The sequence below is a fragment of the Scatophagus argus genome, chromosome 24, assembly GCF_020382885.2.
Source record: "Scatophagus argus isolate fScaArg1 chromosome 24, fScaArg1.pri, whole genome shotgun sequence".
NCBI lineage: Eukaryota > Metazoa > Chordata > Actinopteri > Scatophagidae > Scatophagus > Scatophagus argus.
The window spans coordinates 5,489,286-5,502,621 of record NC_058516.1 but is presented as its reverse complement, the minus strand read 5'-3'; the positions used below and the strand labels follow the sequence as shown (position 1 = coordinate 5,502,621).

At 41.0% G+C, this 13,336-nt stretch overlaps 1 protein-coding gene and 1 long non-coding RNA gene across 3 annotated transcripts in view; one reads left to right on the top strand and one right to left on the bottom strand.

The window, feature by feature from the left end:
• LOC124055379 overlaps positions 1-13,336 on the bottom strand; it is a 55,259-nt gene that overhangs the window by 14,475 nt on the left and 27,448 nt on the right. The window lies entirely within an intron of this gene.
• runx1 (RUNX family transcription factor 1) overlaps positions 1-13,336 on the top strand; it is a 42,437-nt gene that overhangs the window by 6,851 nt on the left and 22,250 nt on the right. Inside the window, exon 1 of one of the 2 annotated variants that reach the window (XM_046382157.1) lies at positions 10,736-12,307. The exons of the other annotated variant lie outside the window; for it this stretch is intronic. Within the exon in view, the coding sequence (XP_046238113.1) occupies positions 12,220-12,307 (88 nt within the window). The 5' untranslated portion in view covers positions 10,736-12,219. Of the gene's footprint in view, positions 1-10,735; positions 12,308-13,336 lie in introns of those variants that run through there. 2 annotated transcript variants of the gene reach the window in all.

Below are 13,336 nucleotides of genomic sequence, written 5' to 3'. Positions count from 1 at the left end.
TTAAAAAATAAAATGAGTTAAATGTATCAATGTTGCTGATAATTTTAATTTTATTATTATTTTTTTTTCCACTGTCATTGTTTTTTTTTTGAATAAGCACCAGGGGACAAAAATTCAGGCGATTCACGTTAAAATGAAAACGATGCCATTCAAAATATATGCAATTATACTCTATATACACTCATATATACATACTTGTATATGCACATATCATGTATGTATACACAAGCAGCACATCTGTGCCCTATCAAAGCAAAATGAGTAAATAAGAATAATGAATAAAACAGCAAAGAGAGAACATGAATAAATAAATAATCAACTAATTAATTAAAAGGTGAGCTGCTTCATTTATCTCTTATCTTTTTGAAGATTGTTTCTGAACTGATCTGACAGCAGCCTGATTCGTGTCTGGCTTTGACTAAAGATAATGCTGCGTCTTTTCCTTCTAAAATTAGTAATGCTTTAGTGAATTTCCACATGATATGTATTGTATATCAGCGAATCATGCAGTACTCAGCAAATTACTGTTCCTGATACTTTTATGCCCCTTCTCTACTTCACAGTGTTGAGATTTAGTCATCATCACAACTACTAACTTCTATTCAACTGTGGAAGTGACTTTCCAGATTCAGAGTTTACATAAAAAATGCACATAAAAGTCTTATTAAATACAATGCATTACTAAAGGTTACGCCAGCATTTACTAAACTTTTTGGCTTGTGACCCACTGCAGAAATATCTGCATCACATTTTCCAAACAGCTCGAATCATCCAATACTTCAACAAAAAAAAAAAGCAAAGATTATAGAAAAGTCTAAAAAAATTCATATAAATTTCAGCAGCAGAATTTGGTTTGTCTTTCCTCTCATTAATCATCCCACAGCCCCTCACAGGGGCAGCAGCCTTTGGTGTCCCTTCCTTACAGCGAAAAAGATCAAACATTAACTCCCTTGAGTTATTGTTGGTTATTGAAACCGCCATGATGAGCAGCACATGTGGTTGCATAGTTGTATTAAAGGCATATCACTGTAATGTTGTGTGTGCAGACAATTCACATCACGCTGCACCACCACATGCATCACCACACAACAAAGGCAGTGCAATGACCTCATCCTCAGCGCAATCAGGCTGATTTTCACGTAGGGAAACATGCTCATGAATGTAAATCAACATGCCATTTCTCTGTTATTGTAAAGCATATTTATGTGTGATTTGTAAAATTAACAAGCACTTAGATCAGGACACTTTTATTCCTATCAGCTTTTCATAAAGTGAAACTGTGCCAGAGATATTTTATGGTGTACAATCACATTTTTGTGGATTTAAGGTGGATTAAACATATCAGAATCTCCTTTAAAGAACACGAAAGGGCAGTTTACGCAATTGTGTTTAACTAACAGAGGCTGTTTGACTGTTTCAAAATGTCTGTTGTGTGAGCTGTAACAGACAGAGGAGATAGTGAGGGGAGAAGGAAGCGAGGAGGATGTATGTGACAGAGCGACCGTTAGAAAGACAAGGCCCTGCATTCAGGACGCACACACACACACACACACACACAGCAACAGCAACAGAGCAACACTGTGGCTGTTAAGGAAGAAAACATCGTGTGTGTGTGTCTGTGTGTAATTATATTTATATTTTGTTTGCATGCAGACACAAAGATCCACAGACTCTGTTGTTGCGATGTGTCATTATGCCACATGATGAAGCAGATTTTCAAGGCAAATATTTGTCTTTGTACAATTTGACATTCAAATAAATGAATAATTAAAACCAGACAAAGCACAGCTCAGTGTGTGTCTGTGGCATCTAGTTTTGCATTTACTGTGTGTTGGTTAGCCATGCTGGTAAACCACACACACCAGTTGTCTCTGTCTCATGCACACACACACACACACACACAAACACACACACACACACTCTTACCAAAGCCGCAAACCAAGCAGAGTTTGCAGACTTTCGCAATAATAACCACAAAAGAGGCCTGAGTGGACTGTGTGTGTGTGTGTGTGTGTGTGTGTGTGTTTGCCCCTGTGCATGAAAAGAAAAACAAGCTAGAGGAAAAACAACAGCGTGAGAAGAGAAACGGAAGTCGTTATTTTTGCAGTCGGGTAACAGGAAGAAGGGACGAGGAGAGAACATAAAAGAAGAGAAGAAGAAGAGGGGAGGTGACAATGAAAGGGTGAAGAGAAAAGGAGGAGCAGAGGAGTAAATGAGATGAGAAGAGAAAGAGAAGGAGGAGGTGTTCTCAACAACAACAGTACATTTTGTGAACAACACTTGCGTACTTTGGATGCACCTGAAACAGAATACACAATAACAATACTGAGATGGAAACAAGCAATTCTTCTACTCAAAGCTGCTTCATCTTAAAGCACGCTATCAATAGTTTCTACATTATTCAAAAGAGCGAAATCCTGTAGTTCAGTCCTGCCATTTGCTCCTAAAAAGACAGAAGCTTTTTTTTCCAGCATGCTGATGATGCTGGGAAGTCAGTGAGAATGAAATGGAAAAGGAGATGAAAGAATGCATGGATGGACTTATGAGAAACTAGTAATGTTGCCTTACCAGAAGCCCCTCCTTCAGTTTACTGAAGGGGGTTCACACTGTGTTCACACTGCAGAGCTGACACGTCTGAAATGGTTTCTACCCTTTACATCCTCCTGTCATCAGCTGGTCTCACTGTGTCGGGGGTTTGAATATGCTTTTTGAGACTATGTGATTGGAAAGAAATTTCATGCTTGATAGAGATTTGAATTTGCACGTGAGTGGTTTTAGACAGACTATGTTAACGAGCAGTGAACATTTGGTGCTTGCAACATCCTCATCTACATGATGAGGTCAGTATTTTCTTTCCATGCTTTTCTCTCTTTTTTGGAGGGAATTTTCCATTCTTGCTAATAGTTGTGGGAATAAATACAGTTGGAAAACACATTTCAAAATGTACGACAAAACTTTTCCTTTGTGCTGCCACATGAAAGTGTGTGTGTGCATGTGCGTCACCTCCTGCTGTTTAGCTATTAGATTCAGTCAGGTTTTATGCCTCAGTCTCACTGAGGAGCTGCCTGCTGCAATCATTATGATTCAGCACTTTGAAGCCACACGCAAATGTACACATCACAAACACACACGAGAGTCAATATATGATGAGTCACATAATCATGATGATACACACCTATAAAGACCCCCAAAGGACTCAGTTCTCTCTTTCATTACTTCTTTCAGTTGTTTTATTTCACTCCGACAGCAAAAAGTTGCCCCCCCTCTCTCTCTCTCTCTCTCTCTCTGTGTGTGTGTGTGTGTGTGTGTGTGTGTATTTTAGGTCATTTGTCCAGCTGTGATCTCTGGCTCTTATTTTGAAGCCTGGGAATAAGCAAAGAGTTCCTTCTATGGATTCATCTCATGTCTATCTGCCTCTTCCCCTTTACTCCACACACACACATACACACACACTTACATACACACACGCACACACCCCTACGCACACACAGTGGCTCCCATGTGGCGATCTGGCCACACATCACACAGCCTGGCTTTGCTGTTTGATCTCTGCATGCCCCCCCCTACTCCCCTGCAAAAAATGTCAACACTCAGCTGGTGGTTTTATCACAGATTCTCACATTGCCCAGTTTGTTTTAGAACTGTGATTTTAAGGCAAACTAAACAAAACAAAAAAACAGCAATAATAATAATGACAATAATCATGTAAATCTAAATGCACCAGTGATGGTTTCAGACAGCATTTAATATCACCAAGAGGCACTAGATTACAGCTTAGTGATCTCCCTACAACACCTGGAATGACCAGAAATTTACATGACATTTAATATTTTGTGTTTGAACCTGCTGTTTAAATTATCTGTGGTTTAAATATTGCCCATCAAAATACACAAATGTAATATTTATCAAGCACGTATTATGCGCTGCAGAGGCCTGTAAATGTTAACAATAACTGTGGTCGGGCAGAAAACTAATCGCCCGTGTCACGTTTTACAATGCATTCTCTGGGTCAGACCTTAGCATCACTTTTTACAGCGTTTCCCTCCTTCTGTCCTCCTCCATCAGCTGCAGCAGGAAGATGGAGCTCCAATAAAGATCCCTTCATTTCCTCCCTTCTTTTTCATCTCTCCTCTCTCTCTGCTGCCCTCTTTCACTTCCTTCCGAACGCCTGCTTAATCGCTTCAGTGGTTTTTAATATCGCCGTGATCTGGACAGCGTCTGCACTGATTCGACTGTTTCACACATAGCGATATTTCTCTGAGAAGGGTATGGATTTGATTACTAGTCATAGTCTGAGTTTGCCTTGATACCAATTTTGCATCCATAGCTTTTATACTCATCTAACAGAACTTTTGGAGAACTTTTTATATGGTCTTATATTAACTATAAGCTTCTTAGTCCATGACCTTTGACCTTCTCCCAGTGGATGCTGGGAATGGTCCTGGTTGAAGACAGCTGATGTTGTCTATTTTCAACACTTTGTCAGAGTACATCACATCTCATCAATACAAAAAAGACACCCTTTTGCAAAGGTATTTTTAATTGGCTGCTCCGCACTTGGAGAGAATGGTGATTGGCTGCTCTACACAGAGAGCCTCAAACAGCTTTCGCTTAGAGCCACTCAAAATATAACATTTTGGCAGCTGTAATCCAAACTATCACCCTTCAAAAAATCAATACTGGTGAGATCCTACTCTTCATTTCAGCGTATGTGTGTGTGTGTTTTAGAGAAAACACCAGCAAGGCCACAGACCCATATTAATGGTAAACCTGAACCTTACCACATTGTACACCAATCCCAGCTCAGCAGCCCTGCACAGCTACTTCGGTCAAGCCCTCCATGTGTGTGTGTGTGTGTGTGTTTAGAGGGTAGGAAGTCAGTGGTTATGTTTAGGTTTGAAGCTTGGTTTGGGTTACAGAGATAAACCTCAACATCTGATGGCTTTCTTGCACTTTGGGCTAATTTGGCAATAATCACACAGTGAAACAGTATCATTTGCTGCTATGCATTAATAAACAAAAAACTACGACAATCATATGTAGGCACTGCTCCTTTGAAAGAGTGTCATCACCCAGCTCTATTTTCAGTTGCCCTCTTTGTTTCGCTACACTTCCTCGCTGACTCTAACCTCCACCGAAGTTTCAAAAAACCGCCAACAGCGAACAGCCATCTGACGATCGATGAACCCCCCGATCATCCACAGCTTTTTCGAATTCCCAGCCCATTTTTTTTCTGCAGACCGCACTGGTTCCCCTCAGCCTTAATGGGTGAGATGGCGGGTGCGTGCCTGTAAAAGTCTGGTGGGACAGGTGTCCTGTGTGAGGCGAGGCGGGGTCCCCTCAGTCCTGTGGTTAACGAAGAAGTCATGCAAAGAGTCGTCTCACCCTTTTCTCACTCCTCCTCACCCCTTTTCCTCCCTTCATCCCCATTTGTCCCCACATTGTGGTTAACAAGTGAATGCAAAGTGTTTTTATGTGTGTCTAAGTGTGGCCAGCACCCATTAGCGCCCTTCTATTCTGTATTGTAAATTTGTCCCAGCGACCAGGCCTTCTGATTTATTCATTGGCTCGTTTGGGACTCTGTGCGTCCCCATGTGGTTGGGTTTAAGGTGTCTGATTGGCTGATTCTGCTGGTTCCTTCCACTTTGATGACCCATTTGTGTTTTCCAGAATCTTCTAGGTTATTTTGCATGCAATCGCGTACACACACACACACATACACACTATAAAAAGCGTAAAGTAACCAAAGCCCGAGGGGTGTGAATGGCTAATTAGTTGATTGGAAGTTTCCTCCTCCAACTGTCAGAAATGATCTAGGCCATGGAAAACAGTCATTGATTTTTGTGGCCTTCTATAGTGACTGGTGGTGTATGTATCTACAGCATGTGCCTGTTAATAATCATCACTGTCCTCCTGTGACTGCAGAAAGAACTGACACTACAAATGTTTTTAATAAACCTCCTTAAAAACGACACACCTGAAAAAGAATGTGGTAAAATTACTTCAGGAGCGTATACATTGTTTTACAAGTTGTTTTCTATTTACTGATGCATTAATGTGTGCATCACTTTCATGTTGCAGCTGGTAAATGCGGACCATTTGGAAATGTATTTAAGTTAACTGCAGTTGCAACAACATCGCGCACAGCTAAATTAACTGGAGGACAGTGGACTTAACCTAGTCTGCATGTGTTATGGCTCATCTTTTATGTGGACGCGAGATTTAATACCAGTAACACTCTGAAAGACTGATCATAAAAGATTTTCATCATCAGACCTGGTTCTCTGTTGTCCTCTCTGCTCTAGCCCTTGTTTCCTCAAGGATCTCCTCCTCAATCCTTTTTCTCATCCTTCTCTTTTGGCCCTCGGGGACTGGATTCATCCTTATATCAACACACCACTGCTGCTGCTCTATCCATTCATCCACAAATCTACTGAGTGTCTGTGTATTCCTTACACTTACTTACGCAGAAATTTTTCAGTTTCTTTAATTTGGAGGTGGAGCACAGATATCTCACAGCAGAGTGTGTTAACCTATGACCCTACGAGTACTGCTGCAGTACGATACTAGTACACTTCAGTAAAAGCAGTGCTTGAGTCAGTTTAGGCAAAAAACAACACAGTCATACTATTATATATGCCATCCACAAAGAGGACATGATGCAGCTGCAGTTCCTGGTGTGTGCACATCATAAGAATGCGTTTAGTGGTTGATCAGGAGTTCCTGGTGTCCCCCTGCCATTTGAGACATGCTGTTTACAGCTACTGTGGACAAATCCAGGCGGGATCAGTCACTTCTTGCTCTCTGTGACACCAAGCGTTTGCCCTGCCATCATACTGCACCTAATATCACAATTTGTTGCCATCAGAAGAAATAAAGAAGCTGCACAGATACTATTAAGAACTCGTGCAGTGTACCAGTATGCTTACAGCCTCAAAGGCTAAATAAGGGAAGGAGTCTGAGAGGGCTGCAGTAAACAAGAGCAGAGTAAAGGTTAGCCATGTTGGTTCAGACAGAGCTTATTTTATTGTTGTGATAAGTACAGGTATAGCATAGTATAGCATAATTCTATAACTTTCTGATGCAACACAACCGACAACCTGTTTATCCACCAGTTAGTGATTTCTAGTCAGCATTTCATGCAAAACAGCTTCAACGGGAACTCAACACTGTTTAATGCTAACTAGCAAATGCAAACATGCTAACCAAGGATGCTGAGATCACAGCACCATGGTACCTGTAGGCACAGAGCTGCTGACAAACTTCACTTTTAGAGAAGTATTTGGAAAAACTCACATTTTAATGAGAAGAGAAAACTTAAACGCTGAGAAAACTGCCAGACTTCAGTGGAGCATCTGTCAGCAGTTTAAAGAGGATTCATTCATGTCTTACTACACACACTTCACAGACACAGAGTGGACAGACAGCACAGAGTAGGACAGGTAGGACGTGCCTGCAGTAAACCTTTCTGATCAGTTGTGACGTCCATGTTCACCGTCCAGTCTGCAATGTGCATGTGTCTTTCTCCTTTGTGTGTGTGTGTGTGTGTGTTTGTGTGTGTGTGTGTGTTAAAAGTTTCTGCTCTGATGCACCTGCTCAGCCATTCAAACTGCACTAAACACAGCCCGAGGCACTTCTATCTTCCTCCCTCTATCTCTCTATCTGTCAAGCTGTCTCTCTGTCTCATCCTGTCTCCCTCCGTCAGAGACACTGTCTCACTTTCCTCTGTTTTCCTCCATTTTATTCCCATTTCCGCATTGAAAGAATGAACATTTAACTAACCCTGACTGTGTGCATGATTGAATAGGTTTGCTCTCTCTCTCTCTCTTTCTTTCTCTGGATCTTTCTCTTTTTTGTCCTTCATTTCTTGTGTCAGAAAATCAATTTTTTGTTTAGCAAGAATAAACCCATCTTCTCTCATCACAGAGGCTGGCTAAATAATTCAACACACACACACACATATACACAAAGGACACATACACACACTCTTTCAGCCATTTTCATGGGATAGCAGAACTTTTTCAGCTGTTTTGTGTAACAAATCTACCTGCTTTCTAATATTATAATTTTCTTATAAACATACCAGTATATAGAGCACTACTAGGCCAAAAAAACTTCACTACATTTCTTGTAGTGTTTTTAAGAACTGAACAGCTCCTTATTGTAAAAATTAAGGTCACCCATGGTGACCTTTGCTGACTGTCCACCTTTTTCTTTCCTTTTTCCTCCATCTGCAGAAATCCTGAAGGCTTTACAGCAGCAAACTTTCACAGTTAATATCACAAAGCAACAGCCCCTTTGTGCCATAGAGTAGTCCAGCAGACTCTGACTAGTTATTGTGGTGAACGCAGCCTCCTTCATCGTGTTGTAATAATCAAGATGATATCTCAGAGCTATGAAAAATATAAGTAAGTAAGGGGTTTTTGTGTGACGGACCGACTTACACTTTGTGGCAGTACATGAATATCAGTGTGTTGTCTATGGTGATGAGCACATGTCCTTGTACAGGTCTGCATATTGTCCTGACTCTGTATGTGTGTGTGTGTGTGTGTGTCATTTGGTGCTGGTGCTAACTGATATGTCAGAAAATCAATTAATTACTTTTAAGCGGCAGTTAACTGCATCCGCACAATACACCCCATGAATTATAGAGGAGGTGTGTGTTCATATGCTGTGTGTGTGTGTTTGTGTGTGTGTGTGTGTGTGTGTGATAGAATTGACTGCTCTGTTAACTAGAGACAATTGGTAACTCCTCCGTCACTGATCAATTGATGCGAGCGCCTCGATACAAATCTACTGAGTGTCTGAACCGACTCATCCGTGTCTACTTTCTATCATTTTTACTCTGGGCGCGCGTGTGTGTGTGTGTGTGTGTGTATAGTCATTTTTGTGTTATTTAACAAACATCTTTTCCATCTATAATTAAAACATTTTCACATTTGCTGTTCTGTACAGGAGCAGATTACACAAAATGTTTGGCCAGTTTTACCAGTTTGACGCTTGTTTAGAAAGCAACAAATGAACTTAATTAACACAGAGACAGACAATCACCGTAACTAAGCAGACAACATTAGTGAGACAAAATGTACAGTCTTTGCACCAAATGCCCTCATCTGACCGATACGTTTTCACAGATAAAAACTTCTGATGATTATAATTAGAAGAAACTTAATTTAAAGCACAGTTCTAACATGAGATGCAGAATAAAATGTTGCACTCTAAGCAGACAGGAAAACAATTATTAAAGTTTACATATCATACTGAAACTAGAATCAGTACAAATATAACAAAAGCCAGTCAGCTGATTGAGCTTTTAACAGCACTGATATTTCACTAATCCTGATTTACAAATTACTTTATTTAATTCAATCTATTTTAAATCTATATCTTTTTGCTGTTCCTGTTTTTATGCGGCTCCAACTTCTGCTTAAATGTACAATTACTTCACAAAAACGTGTGAATCAATTAAGTCAAGACTTGTCTCAGTTTAAATCCGTCTCTTTCACAAATTCAAGTTTTTCTTTCCGGATAATCAGTTTTAACAAAATATGAACTCAAGTACGAGAGCAGCAAAATGGTTGGATTGTTTGCTTTGTATGTGCAGAGAAATGATCCGTTAAACAGAATGAGATGAGGCGCTGAAGGTGCTGATGAGAAACCGGAGAGATAAAAAGCAAAGGACGTCTCCGTTTCCCCAGGCTCCCTCTATCGCTCCATCGATCCCTCGCTCGGGGTGCCAGTGTGTGTATGCATATGTGTGTGTGTGTGTGTGGTATTGATCCTCGCCATGCCACTGTCATTGGCCTCAGGGTGGCCTCAACTCAGGGGGTGACAGGGACAGACAGCCGCTGGCACAGAGACAGAGAGAGACAGAGGTGTCATTTGTTTTTGACTTTATTGCTCTCCTACAGTGGTTTTAGCGTGTCAAATTATGTTTCCTCTTGAATCTCTTTGTGAACTGCATTAAATATAATATCTATAATTATGACAGGATGCTGAAATTAAACAGCAGTTTGGTCTCACAATGAAAACAAACCTTCACTAGTATTTTTACAAGTGGCTTATGTATTAGGGACTTTGTTCAAATAATTTGGCTGCCAAGGGGGCTGAACTAACAGTGGAGCAAGATCCTCCCGAGTGTTAATAATGTAGTTTTTATCTGTATAATATCAGACCTCTAAGTATAACAAGTTTCTAAATTCCTGGATGCTTTTAAGGATAAACTAATTTTTCAGCAGTTAATTTTAAAAAGGTCCCAGCAGCGTTAAACTCAGCTTAAAATGTAGTCTTATTTTGTTTGGTGACGTTTGCACACTAAGAGGCAGGCTTCAGATTTCGTAACAAAAACCAAAAAAGTCACACAAAATGTAAAATGAAACATAAACAACATAAGAGAAAAAGAATAACGGGACAACTTTCTTTCTGCTTCAGTCTGCCCACCAAAGCAGACATGTTTCTCCAGCTCACCATTAGTCTACACACACACACACACACACACACAGGATGCTGAGCTTTCCTGGGTCTGGTTTTGGCTCACTATGAACAACACACACCTCAGACGACCACTGTGGCTCACCATAACCCAGAGACACACACACGCACTGTTGGTCTGAGGTTGCCATTGAGGGTTACAGGGAACCGTCGCTCACATAGTCACAGTCAGTGTATGCACACGCACACTCCCTGTCTTTCTATGGAACACACACACACACACACACACACACACACACACACACACACACACAGGGAGTTTTGTGGTGATGTCACCAGCTAAAGGACCTCTGGGAGAGTCGCTGTGGGAAGCTCACTGTCCACCAGCTTGTGTCTGTCACAGTGGTCACCTTGAGGTTTGGACATACATGTGGATTTAGCTTCAGAGAGCAGTGGTTGTGTGGAAAAGCATTTTATATTTACTTGAATAAGGGTACCTGTGCTTAACTTGAGTCTTTTCTTTTCACGTTATTCACACTTACATCGTACTTTTTATTTCTCTAAAATTATATGAGGACAGGCCTCAACAAAACAGCCAATGAAATCAACCAAAAAGTAGCAGCTGCATGCTTTTTTCTTTTTTCCTTATGTTGGACAGATTTGCAAGATAACTAGCTCGTCATATGCACGTTGCAACCAATATGCAACGAATCGAAATGTCTCTTTTAGCCACTATTATCACAATACGTCAAGGCACAGCCAATGTCCTGCACAGTAGAGTTCAAATCAAAATCCAGAAAAAGATGAATCGACAAATCAGCTCCCAGCTGGTTCAGCGTGAGACAAACTAACTCACATCAACCAGGACATCCAAATAGCAAAAGACAGATAGTAAAGAGGCAAAGGGCTGCTAAGAGCTGCTAAATGGCTTTTTTTCCTCACTTGCACTACAGGCTGAGACAGACGGTTTACCTGAGTATTGTGCTAGTTAACTAGCTAACCAGAAGCAGAGCAACCAACATGAGACAAAGCAAAAAGTCATGTCCTCTAGCCACTATTACTGCTACGCTTTGTCCATCTTTTATTATGTCCCAAAAGCAGGACACATTTAGCAAACTTGCTCATGACAGGTTCACTGCTTAAACCAAACACATTCATATCACTCAATGAGTGACCTCAATATTCCACCAGAACTTCAAAATAGTGAGGCAGAGGGACGGTTGAGATGGAGGAAAAGAAGAAGGGAGGGAGAGGGAGGGAGAAAAAGGGAGAAAAATCATTTGAGTAGCTAAATAAAATTAGCAGCTTTAAAGAGCCTGAGGGCAAAGTGGAGTCGTGTCCCCTGTGGCTACGCTTTAGAGAAGGAGGGAATGAATTAAGCTTGACTGGCTCCTCTCCTCCTTCTCCACCACCTCCTACTTTCTCCCTCACATCTTTCATGTTTTTTACTAATATGATGGGTGGTGGTGGGGGGGTGGTGAGGAGATGACCGAGGAGTATATAAGCCGTTTGTGAAGGTGAGGATGGCTAGAGCTCCTCTTTGTTGAACAAGTTTCTGAATCTCCTTAAAGTGTCTTGCTGACTTCAAATTTTGGATTTTTGGAATAACAAAAAGTGAAAACAAAAAACAAAAGGATCTTCTTTACCTTTTCTTTTTCTTGCCACTTTTTCCCATTTCCCACTTGCTTTTATCCCTATTCTTATTATTGTTGCTTCCTCTTCTTTCCTCCTTCTGGGTGCCGGACCTTTGGCCCCAGCTGTTGCTGCTTCTGCACCCAGGACTGCAGCATGAACCCTGGGGCATTCTCCAGCTCTGGCCCCCTGTCCTGGGCCATGTACCTGGTGAGGAAAGGCCGAACAGGCAGCGGACTCTTTGGTAAAGCTAATTCTTCTTCATAGTCATCATCGTCGCCTGGTCTTGGCATGCCAGTTTTCTGTTTTCGTCATGTATGACATGTCAGTATTAATTAATGTTTTTGTCATGTGTTCCGTGTTGTGTGTGTTGCCTTCATGTGATTTGTGGCCATGATATCAGCAAATCCATTATGTGACTCTGTGAGGTTTGTCACATAGGGATTCCTCAGATGTTTTTTTTTTTAAATGCTCCAATGCCACTTCTTCTTCTTCTTCTTCTTCTCTGGATATTTTCATGATCCTGAGCTTCTTGGTATGACTGGCTGGTAGTTCCTTAGTATTTCAGCAGGTGGGAATTCAGTGCCTCACTGAACTGAACTGCGTTGCCAAAGTAAGAACAGCTCTGTAATATCCCAGCATGGTTTTCATAGGCGATTCTCTAATTTTTTCTGAGGCTTCAGGGGTCCCGGATGTGTTCTCAGAGTTTCTATTAGGAATTCCAGGTGTTTTCAAGTCCCTAAACTTAACCACAATGTAGTTGACATGGGCAGAAAGAGCAGCATGTGAGAACTGGAAAGAAAATGCAGACGCTGAATATAATCGAGTTCTTCAAACTGAAGAATCACTGGCTTTGATTTGATTGATCAGATGACAAAGTACTTCTACTGCGGCTGATAATGTGAAACAATACTGGTATCAATAACTTTGATAGGCGATTGTGACCAGATATTGATTATGGATCGGAGGACACAGAGCAGCTCACGTTACGAGCCAGTCAGTGGGAAACGCTGGCTGAGCGTAATCCAACTCCTCTTCCTCTGTCATCCCTTTCTTTCTTTCTTTCTTTCTTTCTTCCTCCTCTGCTTTATTTGTGTCTCTGTACGCCCATACAGACTTTTCACAAATATTTCCACATCAGTTTCCAAGTCTGAAGGGACTCGGGACTGTATGTTTTTGTTATAAAATCAGTCATTATTTTCAACAAAATATTACACTTCAGACAGTTTAAAGCATATTTTTTTTTGCCACAAATAACCACCAGGATACATAT